Below are 27,213 nucleotides of genomic sequence, written 5' to 3'. Positions count from 1 at the left end.
CCTCTTCTAATGTAGCAGCTATTTCTCTATTATTAAATTAACTCTCATCTGATATGGCTTTTGATATGTCATTTGATATACCTTTATCCACTCATGCTTTGGGTGGATATTTCCTCCCCACATATCCAGAGACTAAGGAAGTAACAAGGAAATCCTACAAAAATCAGTTTGTTATTATGAAAGTCTCAGGGTGGATGGATGGAGGGATGGATAATCTATTTATTTCATGTAAGCACCCAGTAAGTAGGTCTGCTATCACTAAAGCCAAGGATTATGATTGTTCCCTTGTAAACATTTCCCAACACACACACAATCTGTCTGGACTAACACTCACCCATCCTTCCCTCTTCCCTTCCTCCTCCTCCCCTCCTCCTCCCCTTCACCTACCCTATTGGCTGTCCTTGATTCCTTCTGGTGGATTGACCTGTTAATGAAAGAAGATTAACAAGAGGATCAAATACTTAGCACATTCATTAAATTATTACTGAATTTTGTAAACATGTGGGTGCTTCAATGGTTACATTAGGGGGAAAAAAGATCTCACATGTGCACTAACTGCAGTAATCACTAGAACATTTTTAAATGTCCTACTTCAAATATTGCTATTTATCTATAAAGAAGACTTAAGCCTTTTCTGGAAAAATTCGGGAGATCATATCTCACCTACCCTTCATCTAATTTAAGGTAACAAACAAAATTTATTATTGAATATTTAATATAGTAACCTATGAATTATGAACAGAGTGAATTTGACATACTAAAATATTTTTTTGTGTTGGTATGTTTCCTAGTACATTAAAACTCACTGTGTATTTAATTTGTGTAACCCATTTATGTTCATTTTAAAGCAATAATGATGGTTTTACTGGTTTACATGAGTATAGGTTTTTTGGTGGTAGAATATACATAACATAAAATTTACTATTTTAACTATTTTTTTTTTTTTGAGACAGAGTCTCACTCTGTTGCCCGGACTAGAGTGCCGTGGCGTTAGCCTAGCTCACAGCAACCTCAAACTCCTGGGCTCAAGCGATCCTTCTGCCTCAGCCTCCTGAGTAGCTGGGACTACAGTCATGCACCACCATGCCCGGCTAATTTTTTCCATATATTTTTAGTTGTCCAGCTAATTTCTTTCTATTTTTAGTAGAGACGGGGTCTCGCTCTTGCTCAGGCTGGTCTCGAACTCCTGAGCTCAAACAATCCACCCACCTCGGCCTTCCAGAGTGCTAGGATTACAGGCGTGATATTTTAACTATTTTTAAGCATACAGTTCTGTGGCATTAAGCACATTCTCATTGTAGTGCATCCCTGATTATAGATTTTAAGACATGACCTTTTGCTTGTGTGACATTGGTCATATCTGACTTATTAGCAGCATGAATCTTGACTGAGATGATAGGTATTGCATCAAAAAGTGGAGATTACTAGCACAGGTTAACTTTTTTAAAATGTTGCATCACAGTGTGCTGTGTTGGCTTCACAACACTTTGTCTTCCTTGTGGGCCATATGGTAAATGATTGAGGAAAGTTACGTTTATATTTCATAATACTTCATAGTAACTAGAGTCATGTGATATATTGCAACATTTGGCATGGAAATCACTAACTTAAGTAGATAACCAAACCCCCAATATCAAGTCTGGTTTCTGTTTATAGGATCATACCTTAAAGCCAACCTTTCAAGGATTAATTTTAAATAAAGCTACTACTGTGTTAATAAATTACCATTTTTGAATCCTTACTTTGTACCTGCTACTGTACTAAGCATTTGATTTATAGTTACCTTATTTAACTCTTAAAACAACTCCATTAGATAGAAACCATTATCTCTATTTTACAGATAAGGGGATTGATACTTATCTAAGATCAAGCAGCGTATGTTAAATGACAAAGTCAGAATTAAATCTTAAGGCTGGGTGTGGTGGCTCACGCATGTAATCCTAGCACTCTGGGAGGCCGAGGCGGGTGGATTGCTTGAGGTCAGGAGTTCGAGACCAGCCTGAGAAACAGCGAGACCCCGTCTCTACTAAAAAATAGAAAGAAATTATCTGGCCAACTGAAAATATATATAGACAAAATTAGCCGGGCATGGTGGTACAGGCCTGTAGTCTCAGCTACTAGGGAGGCTGAGGCAGAAGGATCGCTTAAGCCCAGGAGTTTGAGGTTGCTGTGAGCTAGGCTGATGCCACGGCACTCACTCTAGCCCGGGCAACAAGAGCTAGACTCTGTCTCAAAAAAAAAAAAAAAAGAACTAAATCTTAGCCATTCTGCTACCCTCCCTTCAAGTCTCTGAAATTTCCATTAGAGTTTTCGGACTAGGCCTAACAAAGTAACTAACACATCAAACATATATGATACTCTTTTGTTAAGTCGTTCAAAAAGAAAGTGACATATATGTGATATAGTATTAATTTATTTTTAGCTAGGTATATCAGGAAGAAAAGCCATGTAAAACATTTTCATTTAAATACAGATGAAACCTGGATTATTCATCTTGTTATTCAATTGGTGGGTTAATGTTTCTCTATAAGAGCTGATGCAAGCAGGATGCATCCTTGCTCTGCCTAGGTGTCATGTCGATCTTAATTATTTAATAAGCAAACAGGATGAAGGAAACACTTGTTGATTCTGTTTCACTAGATAGAATACCGAATAATTAGGTAGGAAAACAATCCAGATCTCATTTTTAAATTGTCATCTTAGTTTTTCTAAAAGATAGATTGTAGCTTTGAATAGAAGAGATGTCACATTCTATATAAAACTCCTTTTTATATAGCTCTTTGGAGAGGCCGTGTAACATATGGCTCTTAGTCAGAGCTGGTGTGAGTGCTGGGTTTGCATGTGAGCTTCATCAGCTTTTTTAGTTTCTCTGATCCTCAACTTTCTCACCTTTAGAGTGGAGATAATAATACCTACTTCACCAAGTACACAGGAAGTGTTAGCCTTCCCCTTTCTGTCTCCCACCACCCGCTTCCATTCAGCAAGTAATTTCTGAGACTCTGTTGAGTGTCATGTCCTTTCCTGCACACTCAAGTCTTCTAAGAGTTCAAAAGCTGAGACAGAAAGGCATTAAACCAGATATTGGTGAAGCAGTTTAATGGAAGTAGAATAGAACTATCAATGTTCCCTAAATGCTAAAGAAGCATGAAGTAAGGAGTAACTACTTGTTTGGGGGGCAAGTAGAGTAGCAGTGTTTATTTTAAACATCTTTTGCATTTAATAGTCATTTACTACTGAAATTTAAACCTTTTTATTTTGGGGTCAAAAATTAGCTTGAGGTAAAAGCACTAGGCTGATTTACAATACATGACAATTTGATTTTGTCAGTGGGTTAAGAATGTGTTATAGCAGATGTAATATTCTCTACAGTCATCACTCTCAGAAGTTACTAGCTTTATGAGACTGAAACTATCCAAGGACATGCAATATTGTCAGCTTGATCATAGCTCACAGAATTGTGGAATTATAATATTTATGAAGTACCTAATATGTGACAGCCCCTAGAGGGAAAAGAAGGGTCTTTGCCCTCCAGAGTTCATGGTCTTGGGGAAAAGCAGACAGGGCAAGTGGACGCAGAACAGCATGATGCACAACATCCCTTGGGTGATGACTTGATAATTCCATTGGTCCCAGCATTATTCCTGTTGTATTATACTAAGGTTAACTTGGGCAAAAGAATAATTGTGAAATCATAATTCAATAAGCTATTAAGGTCATTTTAGAATGCTGTGGCATTTATCCAGTGGGCTATCACTGATTTAAAATGACTCACAGTCATTATGATGCAGCCAGTCATGCTGAATTTGACAGCAGTTCTCCATTCAGATTTGTGAGATGTCATGTTTGGTGGGTAAGTTGGCAAGTATAAATTTTTCTCCTTTCTTCCTGAGGGGGTGAAGGCTTAGCCTCTGCTTCGGAATCTCTGTGCCTGCCATGGGGTGATGGGAATGCCTAAGGCTCTGTTCCCAGCATTTGCTTTGCCACTCTTCCAGACACACCGTGTGTGTGTACCAATTGTGTGTACAGATCCTTTCAGGAGCCAGGCCTCCTCCTCTGTACCCCTGGTTCCTACCCTTGTGGTGAAACCTGATCTGGTATCATTTATTCACTCAACAGTGATTTCCTAAATATTCATGGTGCTGACAGGCAACAATGAGAAATGGGGGCACCCTAGAGGGGCTGAGCATTTGTTACTCTTGGCTCTGGGCAAACTGTGGATTTGGTGCCACTTCAGACTGTTAGTCTTTAAATATTTGTTTGCATTTTTAAGAGGAGAAGCCAATGTATAGGCAAAGGATAGCAAAAGAGTCCCTTTATGTCCCCCTTTTGCCAGTTCCCAGAATCTCAATTGCCCAGGAGGAAATAGCTGTCAGAGTTCTGATCGTCCCTTCCAACCGCATTCAATACTCTCCCTGAGAAAAGCTCTGATAGGTACTATGTTTGTTTAATCAAGTTAAGTTTCCAGAGATTTTTTTAAACACTCCATTGATGAATCAGTATGTGACAGCTGCCGTAATCTCCAAGACCTTAATCTAGTCCTGGACAGAGACACTGTGCTAGATTCCCTGGGATACAGATAAATAAGATACTGCCCTGGCTCTCAAGGAACTTGGGGCAATAGCTTAACACATACTAGAAAACAGTGTAAGAGAAATATGAGTGAGTATGTTCTAGGAACACAGATGAAGGAGCAGTGAATTCAGCCAGTGGCCATTCAGGCAGCTCATGGAGGTGATTCCACTTGATCCCAGAGTGGGACAAATGATGAAGTATAATGTCCCTCTTTTAAATCCATCTCTTCTTCATAGTTTTGAACTTTTCAAATTGATGAAATGGAGGACTTTGATTTTATGTAACCTAAAGCCTTAAACTTTTACAACTGCCTAAGGCAGGGTGAATGAATATGATATTGCAGGGATTCCTGCTCTAGCTGCAAAGTGATATCCCGTGACTATGCCTGTAACCTAATACAGGTCCTTTGACCAGAGATTCTTCGCTTCTTGCTATACCTTTCCTCTGAAGGTTTTATTTACCTATCACTAAATACAGCAGTCCTCAACCTTTTTGGCACCAGGGACCAGTTTCGTGGAAGACAATTTTTCCACAGACGGGGAAGGGGAGGATAGGGTGTCGTGAGGGGGGTAGTGGGGGCAGAGCCCATTTCCTAACAGGCCACAGACCAGTAATGGGCTGAGGCCCAGGGATTGGGGACCACAGCACTAAAAGACAAATGCACCCAAATGGAAAGCCATTATCAGACTCCAAAATTGTGTAGTAGTTCTTTGCTCTCCTACAAAGGAGTTTGTTTTGTCAAATGCACTATCTCTACTGACCAGAAGGAAATAAAAGCATCCAGATCTCTCCATTTTCAAAGCAAAAGCACTGGGGCCTTCTATTGTTCTATCAGAAAGCTGATTGTTGCCTTATTGTTCTCTAATCCTTAGTCACTTGGGAGTATTCCCTTCTATGTTCCTCATAGGGAACCTTCTGAAAGGAGCTCTTATTTGAGGAAGAAAGGGCTTCTCAGTGTTATGTTTGCTACCTCCAAATCTTCCAGAATATCTTTTTGTAGGTTATCTTGGAATTGATTATGCAAGTTAAAATACACATGTCTGTGTCCTGCCACTGGGAGGGAAAATGTTTTTGAGGGCGTAGGCGTAGCCAGTTTGGTGATGCTCATTAGCATGGCAAGCTGGAGAACCACTGACGCAGCCGCCTGTCTCAGAAGCTGGGGCTGTCAGAATTGCTGTGACAGTCTTTGTCCTCTTTTTACTCTGCCTAATATGGACTCTTTATTCTATTCTAAGAAGCGTTGCCATTTAGTGTGTTCACATTTCATTCTTTCAACTTGGTGCTTCTATGTTCTGCTGAGGTGGAGGAAAAACGGTAACTTTCGCTACAGTTTCTAAAATTAGTTTGAATGATTTGGTTTTAGCCTGGATAAAGAAACTCAGCTACATTTTGTTATTTCTTTTTACTTGACAGCAGTGGCTTCACCCTGAGATGACACATTGTCATTGTGAGAGAGCTGTCATTAAGTTCTACATTTATATTTTCTCAGCAAAATATTCCTCTAGTTTAGGTAAATGTTAAATAGAAAAGAGGAATGAAACTTGCTAATAAGCATGCTGAAATAAGTCAGCCCAACTCAAAGAAATGCAAAATAAAGCAACAAGATCATTTTTTCACGTATGGAATTAGCAAAGTTTTTTTTTTTAATGAAAATTCCTAAATCTGATGAGCTGCTACTCATGTATTATTTACAGAAAAGAAAATTAGTATAATCTTTTTGGGAAATAATTTGATACTATATATCAGAGGCCCTAAAATGTTCATGCTCTATGACCCAATACTCTCATTTTTGAAGCGTATGTAAAAGATAAAATAGGAACAGAATACAGAGATGTTTACATCATTATTAATGATAAAGGAAAACTTAAGATTCCATAGGGAAATGATTTTATAACATAGAACATATCCGTGTATGAATTCTTATGCTTTCATCAAAAATGATGTTTAAAGAGACTTCATAACAACATCAAGAAAGCCCATGAAAGAGGCAAAAGTGGGTATCACTATTGTGCCGTTGAATTTCACAGTGGCATAATTGTATAAAACTAGCAGATCAGCAAAAAGAACAAAACCTGGATGGAGAAAGCTATCCCAAATACTAAGTCTTTTTTCATGTTTCTGCTATTTAATTTAAGAAGCATAGATATTTTCAATGTTTTTATATCTTTTATTTATAAAATCCATGGTCCTCAGATATAATGCTTGTCTCATTCTCCAGTAAAAGTTGAATGTTCCTATTTTGTGCCTTGTAGATTACCTTTGTGATGAGATTAAATTGATAATTTGTGACAGTGATTTTTATATCCCCCTGATGAATAGAAAACACCCTTTTTTGAGAAGTCGGAAGGTGATCTCTTAGTACTCATTTTTTTAATTACCTTTTTTATATTTCACAAAATTATGATATATGTTGGAAATTTTAGAACCACATAAGTGGATAAATTATCTTGCAGTCCTGTGATATGTAAAATATAACAATATGCTTATGATTTCTCTTTAGGAATTTTTCAAATCGAGACTAATTGCAGAGTTTCCAGTTGACCAGCATTCTTAGGGTAAGATTAACATCCTGAATTGTGAACATATGGTAAAAATGTGTTGGTAGCTTGGGGGCAAATAAATACTGAATATTTAGCATGTACAATCTGAGTAAAATCTTTTTCATTTGACAGATGTTTTGAGTAAAATCTTTTTGAGGTCTTTAAACAAGTTAATAAACAGAAAATTAAATCTGGATACATTTTAGTAAAAATATCATCCTCTTATCCTTTGTGGGGTTTAGTATGTAGGTAAGTATGTATGTATCACATTTGTCATTTTTTAACATTAAAGATCTAAGGAATATGATAAATGGCCATGAGAGACTAACATCTATGTCTAATTTTCCTAATTTTTACTGAAGGTAGCATTTTTAATGCTTAGAATTAGTTTTGACATGTTTGTATTAAGTAAAAGATGGACACACTTTCCTTGAGTAGGTAAGTCAGAAATAAACACACCCTATGCTCTGTTGCTTGCTGCAAACATTGTTCTTCTTGTATAATTGTGGAAGATTAATCTTTTTTTTTTTTTGAGACAGAGTCTCACTCTGTTGCCCGGGCTAGAGTGCCGTGGCGTCAGCCTAGCTCACAGCAACCTCAAACTCCTGGGCTTAAGCAATCCTCCTGCCTCAGCCTCCCGAGTAGCTGGGACTACAGGCATGTGCCACCATGCTCGGCTAATTTTTTCTATATATTTTTAGTTGTCTGGTTAATTTCTTTCTATTTTTTAGTAGAGACGGGGTCTCGCTCTTGCTCAGGCTGGTCTTGAACTCCTGACCTTGAGCAATCCTCCCACCTCGGCCTCCCAGAGTGCTAGGATTACAGGTGTGAGCCACCGCACCCGGCCGTGAAAGATTAATCTTGAGTTACCTCTATGGCAGTGCTTTTTATTTTGACATAATGAATGATGAATTTGTACACTGTCTTAAATAGCACAACTTTCTAGTGTTGTGAATACAACGAATGTCTGAAAAGCATCACCCAGCTCTGATCACATAGTCCAGGTGAATCAGTCATGAAGACAGGGGGTCTGTCACCTACTGCATTCTGAACACCCTTCTTTATAAGGATGAAGGTAAAGATCCTTTGGCTTTTGGGGTATATTCACATTTCTATACTGATTCATTGAACTGACTATAAATTTTTTAAAGCTGATAACAGATTTTGCCACTCCTCTACTTATGACCTTTCAGTGACTTTTCTACCACTCCTGAACTATTTATTATCCAAAATCTTTATCTTGGCTGCAGGCCCTTTGTCATTCTTCTACTCTCCTCAGGTTTCTGACATTCCAGCCAGAGTGGCCTCCTTTCTGATCCTCACACATCTAAGCTTGTTGCTCCTTCTGCCTGGAATGCTCTGCCCATTGCTGGCTCCTTTCTGCTCTCCACGCTAATGGTAGTCCCTCTAAAGAGGCCTTCTCTGACTTTATATTCTTCACAGCATTTCTCATCTTTTTGTGTTTGTGTACTTGATTATTGTCTCTCTTCTCTCACTATGTGGTAAAGTCCATGAGAGCAGAGATCCTATCTGTCTTGCACACCTGTATTTCCCAAACATTTAGGACTTCACCTGCTACAGAGTAGGCATTCTAAATATTTGCTATGTGAACAGACTAAAATCTTGACCTTTCTTTAACAAGTGCTGCTATTCAGTCATGTTTCACCCATTCTCTTTGGCCATTTTGTTTACATAGAACCACATATAGTATTTATTAGGTTTAGCCCATCATCCCACTCATGTGGACAGGGAGATGACATTATAAAATGATGGTGCCAACTTTCAACTATGCATGTCTTGTCTCTACAACGGGATTGTAAATCCTGGGAAAGCAGAGACAAGGCCTTATATTTCCTTGTTATGCCTTTGTAGTACCCAGCCTCCGTAACTGAATGTATACAAATGTTAACTTTAGAAAAAGGATTAAGATTAACATCTTCCTCATACTTTTTAACTATTGGTAGAGTACCCTGGTTTGTTCCAGAGCTAAAATATCTCTCTGATTATGATTTATTGTTTAAAAAAAGAATTGTAACATAGAAATGTTCTAGACTATATTTGCAACTTCATGTTTATTTTGTTAAGAAGGCCTGTTACTCATTAGGGAAGGTGGCCAGAATCAATGCTACCAACCTTCCAGTTCTTTTCAAATTAGGACCCTTGGTTATAAGCCCATGTTTTATTAGCTTTCGACCCTACAGAAGCCACTTAAACTCCTCCGAACTTTAGTTTCCTGATTTACAAAGTAAAGAGTAGACTTCAATTTCTATGTTGTCTTTGTGGATTAAATAGTCCACACGGTTCTGCTTTTGTGTAAGGTAGATCATCTGTGGAAGAAAGGAGAAGCAAATGGAGTGATGATATCTGTTGTCCACCTGTCATTTGAAAGGAGAGTGTGTATAATTAGCAAGGGATTACGTAGGGACTGAGTTTGGCTCTACAGTACTTTATTATGGCTTGCTTAATGTTGTGGGGAGAGGGAGTGGTTAGGAAAATATTTTTACAAACAATGAAAGGTGATGGAGAAGAATTTGAGATGCCTTCTGTTTACACTTTCTCTCTAAGAATTATCTAGCCACTGGTAGCGTATGCTCTAGTGTCAATATTACAATATTGAGTATGTAACTTTTATTTTAAATGGATTTTAGACAATTTGGTTGCTCACTAAAAACATCAAAGAATTGAGAGATCATTTCCTAAAGGGACAATTGCCATCTATATTAAATACGTGATAGATTCTATGACTGCCAGAAATAAGGAAAAGTAAAACAGTGTTCCTAAAAATTCAGAACAACTCAGATTTCATTAGGATTTCTAGAGTTATTCCCATGGTTTTAATTGACTTAATAACATTAATTTATGTATTTTATTCAATATTTATAACTGTGTATTTTGTTTCATTTATTCAATAACTTTCTCCTGGAGCTTCAGATGATTAAGGTGACTTCCTATTATTTACAGTGTTATCATTATCATTATTATTATTATTATTATTATTATTATTAATACAGGGTCTTGCTCTGTCTCCCGGGCTAGAGTGCAGTGGCATCATCATAGCTCACAGCAACCTCAAACTCCTGGGCTCGAGCAATCCTCCTGCCTCAGCCTCCCAAGTAGGTGGGACTACAGGCCTGTGCCAATGCATCTGGCTAACTTTTTCTATTTTTAGTAGAGATGGGGTCTTGTTCTTGCTCAGGCTGGTCTCAAACTCCTGGCCTCAAATGATCCTCCCTCCTCAGCCTCCCAAAGTGCTAGGATTACAGGCGTGAGCCACCACTCCCGGCCTGATTGTTTCATAGACCTATTATCATTTGACAGCTTTGTATAAACAGCTGTGGAATGGTAGTTTCGTGTCTCTATTCTTCCTTGGTTTTTCTGTATTATTTGACTATGATGTCAGCTCCTTTCCTTATAACTCTGACTTTTGTGCTCTGGAAATACTCTGGCTTTTATCTCACTAACCTGGCTTCTCTATCCTCTTTTACTCTTCCTCATCTAATAATCTTTCCTCGTCTGATATTTTATTGAGGGGACAGAGATTCTGTTCTTCACACCCTCACTTCTTTCTCTCAAAGAACTCATTTCTATGTGGCACTATCCACTGCTGACAAGCACGTGACTTCCCATGGTGGACTGAAGATGGCCGCTAATACTCAGCAGCTCTTCCCATCAGGAGATGGAGTCCCTTCCCCTCCTTTTGAATATAGCTGGTTCTGTTACCTCTTTTGATCAACAGAATGTGGCAGAAATGGTGGAGAGTAATTTCCAAGGCAGTGCCTTAAGAGATCTGTAGCTTCTGCTTTTGTGTCCTGGAAACATTCCTTCTTAGATCTTAGCCCCTTGCTGTGCAGAAGCCTAATCAGCCATGCAGATGACTGGCCAGGCCCCTGGTCAGCGGCCCAAGCTGGGCTCTCGGCCAGCAGCCAGCCCAAGTACCAGCCCTGTGATTGAGACACTTTGGACCTTCTAACCATTCCAGCATTCCAGCCGACACCACATGAACTGCCGCATCATTCCACAGAATCACAAGAAATCATGAATTGTTATTTTAGCCGCTAAGTTTTGCTGTGCTTTGTTACACAGACTAAAGAACCAAAAGGAAAAACTGATACCCAGAAGTGAGGTGCCACCATAACAAAAAAACATGGCATTGGCTTTGGGACCAGGTGGCAGTGAAGTCCTGAGGGCAGTAAGAATACTGTTGCTACTGGAGAATGTAAAATGGCACCTTTGCTTTATATTGACAGGAAAATCAACAAGACTATCACCTACAGTAACATGAGACACAGAAAATAAGCCTAATGACCCTGTGGATCTAGCTTAGGAGATTTTCCAACAGAGTGTCAGAAGCACCAATTGACTCCCTTTTTTAACCACCTATGATCAAAGAACTGCAAAAAAGAGAGGAATTAAAGAAGAAACTGTTAAGATTTTAAAGAGACTCTAGAGGAAATATTTCCAATCCAGAATTTTCTAGGGTCATAAATAAAACTTTCTCATCCCCAGCTCCCCTATGCAGCAAAAAATACTCAAAGAAAGAAATGGCCTCAGGTCCAAAGATCAGATCCGAGCACTACTGCCAGTAAAACTTGGTCTCGAGGTGAAAAGTAAAGGCACAGCTGTAAGATCTGGTGTTAAAACTTCAGAAAGATTTAAGGCAGTGAGTGCCTCCTGGATCCTGTCATCTAGAGGGAAGGGCTTCTAAGAATTTCAAGGATGTTGCCCTGCAGCATCCTGGACCTGATTTAGATGACAAGATCCTGGACTTCAGGCCCAAATTTGATGCCATAGTGGGATGAAACTTTTGGGTGACTTGGGAGAGGGTTAGTGTGCTTTGCATGTGGAGCAATGTAATCATTTGTGTCCAGAGAGTAGACTGTGGAGGATAAAGCCAGGCTACAAATTCATTGCCACTCCTCCACTGAGAGGTGAAGTTTGCTTCCCCTCCCCTTGAATCTGGGCTGGCCCTGTAGATTTTGGTGGACCTGGCACCGTGTAGCTTCAGTGATCTGCAGCTTTCACTTCTGGGCCTGGAATGCACCATCTTAGAACCCAGCCACCACGCTAAGTGGGGACTCACAAAGAGCCACATGGGAGTCTCACACAAAGGAGTTAGCACCAACTACCAGCCTAAGGACATTTTGGACCTTCCAGTCATCTTTGTGCCAGCCAATACCATGAAGTTAAGAACCTCCCACTGAATCTTGAGAAATAAAACCTTTTTTTTAAAGTTATTGCGGTTGGGAATATGCAGAATAGTTAGTGAAAATCTTTCCATCTGTGTGCTGCTGAGTTCTTGCCTCTCCCAGGGAAAGGCTCTGACACCTTGAATACACCCTGCCTAAACATCTGAATGGCTGGATATTTTTCCTGCCTTTTGCATTTTTGTATATTTAGTTATTGTATAAATATTTATTGTGCATCATGTGCTAGAAGCTATAAGATACTATAATAGCATATATCAAAATCTGAGTCCATTTGACTCCTGTTTCTCCATGGATTTTTCTATCAGATGTTGCTGGGTGATACTGAGTTTTAACGTACAGCGACTATTTCGTCTTCACTTTTTTTCAAACGTATTGTAAAATTTTTCCTTATTAGTTCTCACTCACATACTTGAAATAGCCTTTCAGCTGGGCCCCCTTTTTTCTAATCCATCCTGCAAATCTCTGTGTCTCAGTGACTCACTTTTCTCCTGCCTTGAGTACCTAAATCCCTGAAGGGTTCATGTGGGAGAGGGTACCTGTTACTTTGTAGTCTATGGAGGGGAGGGAGCATCCTAGACATCTAGTACAACTTCCAAGAAGACCTAAAAGGTAGTAGGCACTTTTCCCAGATATTTTGTTGCCAGTCTATCTTGTGTGCTTTCTCCTCCTGGGGAGATTTGGAAAAAAAAAAAAAATCTGACCTCACCCTAGACCAATTGAGTTACTGCTGTGTGGGAGGAGGCGCCTGGATTTAGGTTTCTTTTAAAAGTGCCCCAGGAGGGTTTATGCAAAGTCAGGATTAAGAATCACTATCTTAGATTTGTGATTCTTCAAAAGTGATCCCTGGACCAGCAGCATCAACATGAACTAGGAATTTGTCAGAAATGCACGTTCTGGAGATGTGCTTCGACCTAATGAATCAGAAGCTGAGGGTGGGACCTATCCCTTTGTGTTTTAATAAGCTCTCAGTGATTTTTAGGGACATTAATGTTAGAGAAACACTATTAGATAAATCTTAGTTTCTTTCTAGGTCTCAAAACTACAACTAAGTTTGGGAAGTATGTTTGTTACTTGAAAATCGCTGCACTGACAAGATATGAAAGAACTGGTAAGGACAATACAGACACTGGCATATTAAGTGTTACTGCTGGTGATGATTTAAGTACTTGAGAAATGTTAAATGCTTGTCATCAGATCTCTGAAGAGCGGTTAAAGGGATTATGTAGTATAAAGAAAGGGACAAATTAATCAGAGGTACTGATGCATTGTTTCCTAGGGAACTCAAAGAGGTGAATTTAAATTTAAATTAGATATCTATTAGACTTAAGAAACATCTTGATGGGAAGTAGCACTAAACATTTTGAAGGAATATAAGGTGATTTTAAAATCAGTGAGAGGGAGGAGGGGATGGGTATATTTACACCTAATGGGTGTGGTACACACTGTCTGGGATATGGACATGCTTGAAGCCCTGACTTGGGTGGGACAAAGGCAATATATGTAACCTAAACATGTGTGCCCCCGTCATATGCTGAAATTGAAAAAAAAGAATCAATTTTCAGTGAGAGTAGTGTAGAGAACTGCTGTTGTGAATTGTTTGGCTATAATCCCTGCCTGGCGTCAGAGACAGATCTTTGAAGTAGCATCCAGTTCTCAGCATATAACAACTCTAAATACCATCTGATCATCATTTGTTTATTTTTTCACTGGTTATTTTGGAAATGCTTTGAAAGTAAAATAAGAAGAACTGGGAAGTAAAGATGCCTAACTTGAGTGTTGATGTTACCGTCTTAGAGACTTTGGAGTGAGATTGTCAAGTGAATTCATCTGTTTTGAAAAGGTTTTATGACTTTTTAATGAGGTTTAAAAGCTAAAGGAATGGATTAGGACCATAAAATCATTGCTCTTAACATTATTTCCTTGAACTGATTTGGTACATTTGTATATTAGAAATGGAAAATACATTTGGATTGAATCCTCATTGTTTGCCAAAATATGGTCTGGAAAAAATTTCCTGGACACACAAGCAGTATTAAATGGCTTATGGACAAAGGACAGCTATGGTCAAACTCTCCAGTGAAATACTTCAATTAGAAAAATTAGCATAATTTAATATATAGGAATACTTGAGACTTTTCATGTATCCTTAAATCCAGATGCTGTACATTTAAATATTAAGGCTTAGATAGTTCAGTAAAAAATATTTGTAGAAAAATGTTTAGCTGAGAAAGTAAATTATATAGTATTCAAGCAAAGACCTGAAAGAAAACATTTGCATCCTATTCAAAAAATTATAATAGAACCCAGTAATAATTCAGATACTGGGGTGAATGGGGGAAGAAAGCTAAATAACTTTTTCTTCAGCTTTTGAGAGAACTGAGACTGTAACACAGTTAATTGGGTTGACTGGAGCCATGTGGTCTGGAGTGGATGAAGTTGGGATTTGAGTCTGAGGACCCAGGTTCCTGGTATAACTTTATTTCTTGCCAGTTTTGTCACCTTGGACAAGATAAATTCTTTGGGCCTGCCTGATTTTCCATGTTTATAAAATGTGAAGAATAATTCTATTTATTGCAATGGCTTGTTATAAGTATAAAATAAATTAATATAAATGAAATATGCTTTGAAAGTAGAAAAAAGCATTAGATTATTAATAATAAAGTAGAAAATGTATCTGTAATATTTAAGAGAAACTACTGTATAAGAAGGATCATGATGGCTGAGTAGCATTCTGGAATTATGCAATAAATTATTTTCTGGCATGTTATAGACTCAATGCTATGGAAGAATATGTAAAATGTTTCACACATCAGATGTCTTTAACATACTCAATGCACATAAATGCAGTCATGTATTATATGCTGTAAGCCTTTTATAAAGGCTTGTGAATTATGAATGAGAAACTCATACTCTAGTAGTGTCATATAATTATGAATTAGTGCACAGCTAGGGTGTTATACATACCAACTGTGCTTTCTAACCTGCAAAACTACTTGATACTGGATGGTGATTAATTATAAAATAGGCTTTTCACATGACTTAGTAAACCCAAAGTAAATTTCAGGACACGTCCAACTTTTTGATATTTGAAATGACAAGGGGACAAGGTTATTGCTAAAAATATTTTAAATACAGTTTGAGGTCAGTTCTTAGCTGGACTTCAAGTATTTAATAAATTAATAAATGGATTTTATCTTTAGGGAAAATGTAAAAACCTTCCCAGCAACTTTTTTGAAGTTCCTTAGGCATTAAAAAATATAGTTTTTCACATTCAATTAAAAAAAATTCTAGTGTTTCAGAATTTTCTCACAGTTCAAACTTAACTATATATATGTAATTAAACTATCACAAATGATTGCAGCATATATTCTAAGAATGGCTTTTATTAACCTACAGAGTAAAAAAAAACTAATATAAAGGCTAGCTATATTTAATGATATAATTTCAGAGGATTTCAGCCATATTTCTGAGCTGTGACTGAAAAAATATATTAACTTGTGACTTTTTCTAGTGAAATTGGTAGGCTCAATTTTAGAAGAACTGAGAGTTCTTATTTGGATAGATGTGTGGTTTTAAATAAAGGTGCAGAAATCATATGGTTTGACAAGCCATCTGATATATGCAAATAAGAACAACTGTGTATGAGGACTGAGTGAGAGAAATTAACATATGTAGATTACTTGGAAAAAGCTAAGTGTTCATCAAATTGTTGTAGATACAGAATTTTAAAATATGTTGCATCTAAATTTCTGTAGAAATGTCTCTGTAATTGAAAGAGAGTTCAGGGAGTGAGTATGGTTTGATGAATCTGGATGAGGTGCTGTAGACACGGCTTTGCCACAGTGCGCCCCAGTGTGAAAAGGAAACTGAGCTGTGAAAATCTATTTGCCTTATCATGTCTTACAATGCAGAGGGTCTCTGAAGACAATGTCTCCAATTGTTCCTGTTTGTTGGAAGGACTATAGCACTGCCAGTGCTAGGGTATAGCTATTTCAAGATATTTATGCTTTCTCACAGAATGAAGACAAACACAGAGATGGTGTGTCTAAGAAATTTCAAAAGGTGTAGACCTCCTGACTGAAGCATAACTGATTTATTTGATTCATTTTTTTCATTATAGTAAGTATAAATATTTAAAGTACATTATTTTGGTCAATATTGACTTGTACTTTTTGTTGAGTAAATATTAATTTCACTCTCTGTTAAATAACCTTACCATTATTAGAGCTATTGATGTTTTCATTCTTCTGCAATTTCAGTTGCTTGTCATAAGTGAATTTGACTCTCAGGGCCTTTGAGAAGGCAGATAAAATCATGAATTTAGAACTGAAAGAGCCTATACAGATGGTCCAGTTCATTCTCTTTATATAAGAAATTCCTCTGCAACATCCCTGATGTATGGTCTTTTTATTTATCTAGACCCTGCTCAAGACAGGGAGAGGAACTGTTTCACACAGCAGCCAGTTCAATGCTGTTTCACCAGAGAGTGAATCAAAATATGACTTTCTAAAACTTCCGCTCACCTACTTCTACCTCTGGAACAAATCCATTTATTCTTTCATCCATGAGATAGTAAAGATAAATTCTCAGGTTCACCTAGTCATCTTTTATCTTAGCTGCATATCATCAATTACCTATGTTCCTCCGGTAGCAAATGGCTTGTAGACAGTAGCTCCTAATTATTTTGTTGCCCATTTCGTCTTTAACCTGAAACTGAGCATTGGGTTCCAGTTGTGATCTCACCAGGCAGGCACAGAAGGACTGTTGCCCCATTATCTGGGCCCACTTATTAATAAGGCCAAAGGTTATAATCAATATTTTAGCATAATAGCTATCATATGATCAGCTGAAAGTATGCATACACATCAACTAAAATCTCTAGGTGTTTTTCACATGTTCTTTCATCCAGCAATGTTTTCTGCCAGCCCTGCTCCCATCATGTTTGTGGTATTTTGAAGTCTAAGTCCAGGACTATTTGTCTCATATACTCCTCTCATTTTGGTTTTTGTCTTGCCTTGACGAACAATTATATGAGGCTGTAGTCTCAGCCACTCGGGAGGCTGAGGCAGGAGGTGAGGCACGATGAGAGGAATTGAGAGTTAGAAATAGACCACTAAACCAGAGTAAAGGAGAGATGCCCTGGAGAGTTATATAATCAAGCCTCAGGTCCTTGGAGAAAGTTGAATCTATATAATAGGATTTGATGTCCAGAAAGGCTATAGGCAGTAAGTCATACTCCAGTCCAGCAATTAAAATTAGGGGTTGTGGGATGCCCTAACAGGTGGTAGAGCATGAAGCTTTAGGGTTCAGGTTCAGATGGTCAGGAATATTCTTAAGATGACCAGCAAAAGAGAATATACTTATTAGCAGAGAGCAGAGCCACTTTAGTGGGATTCTAGGGTTCAAGGCAGGATACCAGTCTCCACAAGGAGAATTAATGAGAGCAAAGCAGGCTCCCCCAGGCGTACTGCTAGTGCTAGGGTGTGCAGAGAGAAACTCAGGCCCAGGATAGACGATAAGACTGCAAACTCAAGAAAGTCCAGGAGAAGCCTTTGGGCACAGGTTAGAGGTGGATGACCAGTGAAGGGAGAACATGATACCATGATTTTTTTTTCTTTTTCTCACCAGGTATTATTATAATGTGTATATTTCCTTTTCTTTTACTCTATGCCATTGTATAGATGGTCTGGATTTTACTAGTTAGCAATTCTTTTTTTTTTTTTTTTGAGACAAAGTCTCTGTCACTTAGGTTAGCGTGCCTTGTGGCATCAACCTAGCTCACAGCAACCTCAGACTCCTGGGCTCAAGCAATCCTTCTGCCTCAGCCTCCCGAGTAGCTGGGACTACAGGCATGTGCCACCATGCCCAGCTAATTTTTCTATTTTTAGTAGAGACGGGGTCTCGCTCTTGCTCAGGCTGGTCTCAAACTCCTGACCTCAAGCTATCTTCCGGCCTTGGTCTCCCAGAGTGCAAGGATTACAGGCATGAGCTACCACGCCCAGCCCAATTTTTTAAATAATTGATGTATATAAGACTAAACAGAGAAATTCTCAGGAATGCTTTCTGAATACATTTCAATATGAAAATACAAAATCATCTTGCTTTTCTGAAGGCAAAAATAATTTAATGATAGAACATGCCTTAATCATTTATCCTTTTAATACTTTGCATCACAGCATTAAACATGAGGGGGAGTCCCCACGATAGAGTATTCTAACAAGACTTTTCTTCCCTATCTTTTTTTAGGCCATTACTGTTGTTTCTCAACTTTTAAATACCCGAAGTTTTTAAATAGTCACCGACTTGAATTACAGAGCGAGAACTTGGAGGAAAGGAGATAATGCATTCACCGACAGTATATTTTGGGCATAGAATCAGTAGATCCCTCCAAGCCTAAGGGATAATTTGATAAAGCAGAGCTTGCCCCAAAGAGGCTCCTTGTGATTGAAACAATTCTCAGGCTGCAACTGATGCTCCAGACATGGGGCAGGACAGGAAAAGGAGCTTATTCAGATATTTTGGAGGGTATAAATGTGACTGCTAAAAATTGGTAGCATAAGAACAAGGTTTTCCAATGTCAGTTGAAGAAAAATTGGTTCCTGGTTTTTAATAGCTCAGCCTGGAGTTGAGATCCAGGAGGTAACTAGATAATTGCCTCGAGGGTAACCTGCACATTTCTTTACAGATCCAGCCTGGCTGTGACAAAATGGCCCCAATCTAAGACACTTTACAGTTCCAGGTTGAGATGGCTGGGGAAGACTTATGTGCCCTTGATCAGTCCTGCCTCTTAGGTTTTACCCCTGAGCTAAATCCTACTTAGGGAGGGTACAAGCATTAGGGTTAAATGTTTATGTGAGAACTTGCTTCAGTAGTGTTTCTTTTATTTTCCTCTTCCAGGTTCTTTACTCCTACAAGGGAAAATCATGATTACACTAACAGAGCTAAAATGCTTAGCAGATGCCCAGTCATCCTACCACATCTTAAAACCATGGTGGGACGTCTTCTGGTATTATATCACCCTGATCATGCTGCTGGTGGCCGTGCTGGCTGGAGCTCTCCAGCTGACACAGAGCAGGGTTCTGTGCTGTCTTCCGTGCAAAGTGGAATTTGACAATCACTGTGCTGTGCCTTGGGACATCCTGAAAGCCAGCGTGAATGCATCCTCTCATCCTGATACGCCGCTTCCGCTCCCCCTCCGAATCCAGAACGACCTTCACCGCCAGCAGTACTCCTACATCGATGCTGTCTGTTACGAGAAACAGCTCCATTGGTTTGCAAAGTTTTTCCCCTACCTGGTGCTCTTGCACACGCTCATCTTTGCAGCCTGCAGCAACTTTTGGCTTCACTACCCCAGTACCAGTTCCAGGCTCGAGCATTTTGTGGCCATCCTTCACAAGTGCTTCGATTCTCCGTGGACCACTCGCGCCCTGTCAGAAACAGTGGCCGAGCAGTCGGTGAGGCCCCTGAAACTCTCCAAGTCCAAGATTTTGCTTTCAACCTCAGGGTGTTCAGCTGATGTTGATTCCAGCAAGCAGTCATTGCCCTACCCGCAGCCAGGCTTGGAGTCAGCTAGCATAGAAAGCCCAACTTCCAGTGTCCTGGACAAGAAGGAGGGTGAACAGGCCAAAGCCATCTTTGAAAAGGTGAAACGATTCCGCTTACACGTGGAGCAGAAGGACATCATTTATCGGGTGTATCTGAAGCAGATAATCGTCAAAGTCATTTTGTTTGTCCTCATTATAACTTATGTTCCCTATTTTTTAACCTACATCACTCTTGAAATCGACTGTTCCATTGACGTACAGGCTTTTACAGGCTATAAGCGCTACCAGTGTGTCTATTCCTTGGCAGAAATATTTAAGGTCCTGGCGTCATTTTATGTCATTTTGGTTATACTCTACGGTCTCACCTCCTCCTACAGCTTGTGGTGGATGCTGAGGAGTTCCCTGAAGCAATATTCCTTTGAGGCGTTAAGAGAAAAAAGCAATTACAGTGACATCCCTGACGTCAAGAATGACTTTGCCTTCATCCTTCACCTGGCTGACCAGTACGACCCCCTGTATTCCAAACGCTTCTCCATATTCCTGTCGGAGGTCAGTGAGAACAAACTGAAACAGATCAACCTCAATAATGAGTGGACAGTTGAGAAACTGAAAAGTAAGCTCGTGAAAAATTCCCAGGACAAGATAGAACTGCACCTTTTTATGCTCAACGGGCTTCCGGACAATGTGTTTGAGTTAACGGAAATGGAAGTGCTGAGCCTGGAGCTCATCCCCGAGGTGAAGCTGCCCTCTGCAGTCTCGCAGCTGGTCAACCTCAGGGAGCTGCGCGTGTACCATTCGTCCCTGGTGGTGGACCATCCCGCGCTGGCCTTCCTGGAGGAGAATTTAAAAATCCTCCGCCTGAAATTTACTGAAATGGGAAAAATCCCACGCTGGGTATTTCACCTGAAGAATCTCAAGGAACTTTATCTATCAGGCTGTGTCCTGCCTGAGCAGTTGAGTACCATGCACTTGGAGGGCTTTCAGGACTTGAAAAATCTGAGGACTCTCTACTTGAAGAGCAGCCTGTCCCGGATCCCGCAAGTCGTTACAGACCTCTTGCCTTCACTGCAGAAGTTGTCGCTTGATAATGAAGGGAGCAAGCTAGTTGTGTTGAACAACTTGAAAAAGATGGTCAATCTGAAAAGCCTAGAACTGATCAGCTGCGACCTGGAGCGCATCCCACACTCTATTTTCAGCCTGAACAATTTGCATGAGTTAGATCTAAAAGAAAATAACCTTAAAACTGTAGAAGAGATCATTAGCTTTCAGCATCTTCAGAATCTGTCGTGCTTAAAGTTATGGCACAATAACATTGCTTATATTCCTGCACAGATTGGGGCATTATCCAACCTAGAGCAGCTCTTTTTGGACCATAATAATATAGAGAATCTGCCCTTGCAGCTTTTCCTATGCACCAAACTCCATTATTTGGACCTAAGCTATAACCACCTGACCTTCATTCCAGAAGAAATCCAATATCTGAGTAATTTGCAGTACTTTGCTGTGACCAACAACAACGTGAGTAAATCCATTCTTCCCTGTATTCAGCTAGCCTTTTGAGCATCTGCCATGTTTCTAGCATGTAATGTATGGGAAAAAATGGACTTTAAGTCATATTATGTGTTCTCTGAGCCAAGCCCAATCCCGTGTAATCCTGGAAAAATTACCAAAGCACGGAGCATCAGGTTTTAATGTAACTTACAAGTTACCATAGAGATGTTATGAAAAAATGTATAAGCATTTGGCACAGTTCATGGCACATAATAGTTGCTTAACAAATGTTAGTTCTCTTTATTCTTTTTCCCCATTTTCTATATAAACATCACGCTCAAAATAAACTAGTTATGGTGGAGATTACATTTTGTTTTAGAAAGGTATTAAGTATTTAGAAAGTTTGGTAGAACTTTTCAGTTTTCCAAGTCTGTCATAATATAATAACTCTTTATTTTAAAATGCTGGGATTATGAATTATTCATAAAGCCTATTTGTGATGCAGTAAAAAGGATCTGAAATCTGCATATATGTCTAGAAGAATTCAAAATGAAAGGCCTGCCTCTATAATGCAACACTAGGGCTTCTTAGAAGCTTTTTCCAGCATCCATGCTTAAAAATGAACCATAATTTGCAACAGTAAAGCCAAGTTAAGGAAAACTTAACTTCACAGAAACATGAAAAAACAAAATAAATGAGTAGTTTCCTAGGTTAAAATGTGAAGGAGGAGGAAAAAGAAAAAAACAACACAAAACATGCTCATTTAAAGCACAAGAGAGTGAGGGTAATGTCCCTATGGAAAGAAGGGATCTGGGGAGTCTGCCAAGGCATGAAACTGATCTTTCTCTGCTTGAAACAAGCACTGCTTTTACCTCATCCAAAAATGTATTATCTCCTAGACTTTTGTTATTCATATTTCGTGCTAAATATAGCTATGAACATGACATTGGCTAATAAACATGTTAATCATCAGACATTATTTTTGAAAACCGTGAATGTTAGAGAAATACCAGAAAATTAGGGGATGAGAGCAAAACCCATCCTGATTTTTAAAATTCTGAGAAATGTATGTAAAAGGAGAGAGCCCATTCTAAGAAAAATGAGAAATCTTCAGGTCTTAAAGGATTGCATATTTTAAAGCCACTTTACAATTTGTCTAGACTTCTCCAGGTAAAGCTGATTCTGGCCTAGTGACTGCACTTTGCAAACCACAGGTCTAGAGGTTTATCATTAGTGCCACTAAATTGTGCAGTTGATTAATATTAATATTTTGGCCATGTTTTCTTCCATTGTTAAATATATAATAAAATGTATAAATAATTATTCTGAAAGGCATAGGTTCCACTAAGCTGTTATACAGTTTAATCACTACATGGATTTTTGAAATTTGCAGCTGATTAAAGTTTTAGTTGGCCATACATTATTCAAATGTATGAGCAGGTTAATGTTTTTTGCTAGGTTAATGTAGTGAAACCTTAAGACCATTGGTGCTTCTGACAGCAAGTTTATTGACTTCTTGACCATATCTGAAAGAGAGACTAGATGTGACTATCAGACACATCCTTTCTTGAATAAGGGAGGATACTTTGTAGCACATGAAAGTCTTTTGCTGAACGTACTTTATGGCCAAAGTAGAATGGTATCTTTGAGTGGATTGTCTCATAAACTTGAAGAAAAGCAGTTGCTGAGCATCCTCAGAGCCAGAAGGTGTGGGCAGTCCCCCCAGGTGACAGACATTCACTGACAGGGCACTTCAGAGTTTCTTCCAAAGGACGATAATATGTCATCATGAAAAACATTAAATAAATGTTTCTTTTGATCATATTTCTGATTCACAGCCTTTAACATATGAATATGCATTGTGCTTCGCCAAGAGGGAGTTATGGTATGCAATGTTTGCCGAATGTCTTTAAGCAAGACACCTTGTGTTCCATGAAGCACACCCTAAGCACACTGGATTAGGGGGATGTAAAAAGGTAGAGGTCATGCACAGAGGATTGCAATAGGTATGCCCAGATCTGATAAGAGATAACTTAAGCATTTAGCAACATGGGCCAGAAGGAGGAGTGCTTGGGAGTCTGCCAGTCAAGTTCATGTTTGATTCATTGGGCAGGGGCTGGGGTGAGACTTCAGCTTGACAGTGCTAGTTAGCCGGAACTGGCACCTCCAAAGGAGGCTCTGACGGTAGCACATAGGAGGGTTGGGAGAGGACAGCATAGGAACAAAACTCCATAGAAAGGTTTAATCAGTTATGATTTAGAAACAGGAATATAGATGAAAAACAGAGACAAAAGCTCTTATATCTAAAAGGAATACTATGAGTCATCTAGTCCAGAGGTCGGCAGACTCTGTCCATACACAGCCTGTTTTTATACAGCCCAAACTAAGAGTGTTTTTTATATTATTAAATGGTTGGGGGGAAAGATCAAAAGAATATTTTGTGACACATGAAAATTATATGAAATTCAAATTTCTGTGTCTATGAATAAATTCCATTCTTTTCATTAATGGACCAAGTGAAACAAAAAGTTACATTCAATCAATGTTCTATTTTGAATTCCATCACTTAAAAATGTATGGCATTTTTTCTCTCTTGTTATGTACATAATATATTCAGTTTTTCCTCTTGGCCCGTAAATCCTAAAATATTTATTCTTCTAGTCCTTTAGAGAAAAATTTGCCAACCCCCACTGCCCTCATTTTACCAATACTGAAACTGAGGCTCAGAGTAACTCATCTGAAGTCTGAATTCCTGCTGATGGAGCTAGGATGGAACCCAAGTATTCCGACTCTTCCTCTGCTGCTTTCCTATCACATCTCCAATGCTGCAACCCAGTGGTGTTACATGGGAAACACTGGTGTGTGGGGGTGGGTATGGAAGGTGGGAAAAGAAGAGGCAGGATCCATCCCTATCCCAGTGCCAAAAGGTAATTGGGTTACAGTGGCATTGATTGTGATGGAGAAGCAAAAGGTGTGGGCAAGCATTTAACTAAATTTGCTCAAATCTTACAGACCACTCCAATTTACACCCAGGTCTTCGGACTTCCACACATGTGTATTTATTTCTTTTATTGATTCAACGACTTCTAGCCAGAAAGTGAATAATGTAGAAATTTCTTCTGAATATCATTTATGTGACAGTGCTTGTTGTTTTTGGCATCACTACCTAGAAATGGAAATATTTATCTTTGTTTCTTGAAATGATCAGGCTTCAGGCTTCATGGGTTTGGTTAGCGTGTCCTGAGATAGCATGTGTCATTGGCCAGAAACAAAAAGGAAATCTGACATTGAAATGGATTCTGAAGTAAGGTCCCAGACCCTGGGAAATGGTGGAGTATTTAATTATCAGTGATAATTGATAATTGATTTAAAAGAGAACCATCCTGTTCTGGGGGCTCCAATCCATTTTGCTGAAAACATTTGGTTGCCAGAGAATTCTGGGATGTAGTGATTATGTAGCCCATAGTTTTTCTTCTTATTTCAGTTTATTTTATAGTTTATTATGTAGTTTTATATATGCATATATTACACATTATAGTTTATTCTGTAAAACCATTCTATTTATGAAGTGTATCATGTCCCTCATAATCTGTAAACTTTTCCATTGGTTTTTTGAGAGGAAGTCAGTGGTGTACTAAGGTAGTTTTTTTGCTCTCTGGTTTATGTTTCTTGCAGTCTAAGCAAACGTATGCTAAATGAATTAGTTATAAGTAAATGTTAGCTAACATTTTTATAAAATTTGTTGACCCAGGCAAAATGTGTTTGGTGTTCTTGTAAGCTTCAAGGTAAACTATTTTTAAAGTTGTAAGTAGATTGTTCAGGGAAAAATTGCTGAATTGAAGGAAAGTCTTGCATCTCTAACAAAGCTCCCCAGGCTCCTTTAGGAAAATTGAATTAGAGTAGGTGAGTTAAGGTCCTGCGCCTTAGCTGGGCACTCACATGGGGAGAAAGCCCCTGAGATAGACGCTTGGCACACAGGAAGGGTTACTGCCAACCACAGCCTTTGCCTGACTTTCACAGCAGCGGGTCTGAGGGGCTGCCCCAGCGGGCTCACTCCCACTGCCTTGGGAAATCTCTCTCTTCTGTTGGGGGCTGAGAAATTCACTAAAATCACAAATTTAGAGATTTGAGAGGACTGGTGGGAACCCAATAGTGCTGACAGCCAAACAGGAGAGTGAGGGCAATGTCTTTAGGGTAATTGCCCAGCAGAAAGTCAGTCCAGTTAGGCAAGGTGTATAAGTGAGCTGGAAATGTAAATCCATGGAAGAAGGGGATATGGGATTCCACGATGCAGCTCAGGTTAGGGCACTCTTCTTCTTAGCACCCATTACAGACTATGTAATTGTCTAATGTCTCTCACTTCCATTAGACCAGTGCTTCTCAACTGGGGATGATTTTTTCCCGGGGGACATTTGTCTGGAGCTGATTTTGGTTGTCACAACTGAGAAGAGGAGTGGCACTGTCAGCTGGTGGATAGAGACCAGGGATGCTACTGAACATCCTACAATATACAGGGCAGCCCGATAGCGAGAATTTTCCCACCCAAAGTGTCAACGGTACTGAGGCTGAGATATTCATGGTAGCCTACATTAGAGTAGTTCTGGAATGCCATCTGTTTTGCTCAGCACTTTACCCTCAGCACCGAGCAGGGAGCCTGGCACATCAGCAGGAACTCAGCACATGCTTTCTGAACACAAATGAGGCAAGCCTGCTTCCTTTCCAGCCAGTTTGCCTATGTCATTACTAAGTCACCAACAGGCACTCTTAACACTGAGCACACTACCCAGGGCTGATTTTTCCCTCCACTTGGACATCACTGACTCTGCTTCTGAGCTACGGATGTCTCTGAGCAGGAGGGGTTGCTTTAGAAAAGGGTTGTATTTCTTCTCTTTTGCATCTTCTGCCTCATCTCTCAATATTGAAGTCTACATATGTACGAGTTGGCATCCGCTCTAAGAAGGAAATGAAATTAAAGGGTAGATATTTTTCCTTTGCCCTATACGTAATATTTTGGTATACAGCGATGATCTGTATTGCATGTTGGTCTTAGCAATGGTGATCGTTAGATTTATTTTCAAGGATGTCCAGCACTGAATGTGGGGTAGTGGGGGTGACATAGGAGAAGGAAGTTTTTAACCTCAGGAGCATGTGTGAATGCAATTTGGTGATTTCTTAGTTTATTTAAAGAATATTTATCCTTTTGAGGAGAGACAGTTCTGAATGGCCCTAGAAGCTCATTTCCCATCAGGTCTGCGTTGGTCCATCAGAGGATGTAGGCCGAGCCCCTGGGTGCCCCCTTCATCCCTGTTTCTAACAAAGCCACGTCCTGAACCGAGGATCCTGTGTTATTTCATAGGTTCAGAGATGTTCCCTGTCCCCAGTATGTAGAGTCTTACAGGGTGGGGTGTGTGCCGTCCAACTGTGCTTGGCCCAAACGTATCCCTCGGTGGGGTGATGAGTTGAAGGGATTGTGTGTGCTCAACTTCTCTGGAGGATTTGCCCAATACACCCTATTTCATAGTGGCTCCCTTGGGAAGTCACATGAAACCTCTGCCCCATATAGGGATGCAGTTGAGTGAGCAGCTTTAGGAGTTGTCCTAATTTGCAGACTATTTATCATATTTAAAATTATCTCTCTGTGTTATATGAATGATTTAACTGAAACCATTCCAGAGAGCAGGAAGAGGGTAAATACTCAGGTGTACGTGTGTGTATGTAGAGGAAAATGAAATGTACCTGTATGTATTATCATATCTTTGTATCTCTGCTTCAGTAGACTTTTTTAAAAAACAAATTTTCAGTCCCCAAAAGCAATATAAGAAATAGCCTTGTGACTGTTGTCAGGATGTTTTTAAGGAT

General features: G+C 39.3%; 1 protein-coding gene across 4 annotated transcripts in view; it reads left to right on the top strand.

The window, feature by feature from the left end:
• The window catches only part of LRRC8B (leucine rich repeat containing 8 VRAC subunit B), a 42,083-nt gene that overhangs the window by 10,902 nt on the left and 3,968 nt on the right, over positions 1 to 27,213 (top strand). For 2 of the 4 annotated variants that reach the window (XM_045547571.1, XM_045547572.1), the window contains exons 2-4: positions 7,073 to 7,127; positions 16,337 to 16,438; positions 19,217 to 21,381. In XM_045547571.1, the coding sequence (XP_045403527.1) occupies positions 19,243 to 21,381 (2,139 nt within the window). In that variant the 5' untranslated portion in view covers positions 7,073 to 7,127; positions 16,337 to 16,438; positions 19,217 to 19,242. Of the gene's footprint in view, positions 1 to 7,072; positions 7,128 to 13,400; positions 13,428 to 16,336; positions 16,439 to 19,216; positions 21,382 to 27,213 lie in introns of those variants that run through there. The other 2 variants (XM_045547573.1, XM_045547574.1) reach the window with 2 other exon arrangements.

Source organism: Lemur catta, chromosome 3 (assembly GCF_020740605.2).
Source record: "Lemur catta isolate mLemCat1 chromosome 3, mLemCat1.pri, whole genome shotgun sequence".
Taxonomy (NCBI): Eukaryota; Metazoa; Chordata; class Mammalia; order Primates; family Lemuridae; genus Lemur; species Lemur catta.
Note: the sequence above shows the minus strand (reverse complement) of the source record. Positions and strands in the feature narration are given on the sequence as shown.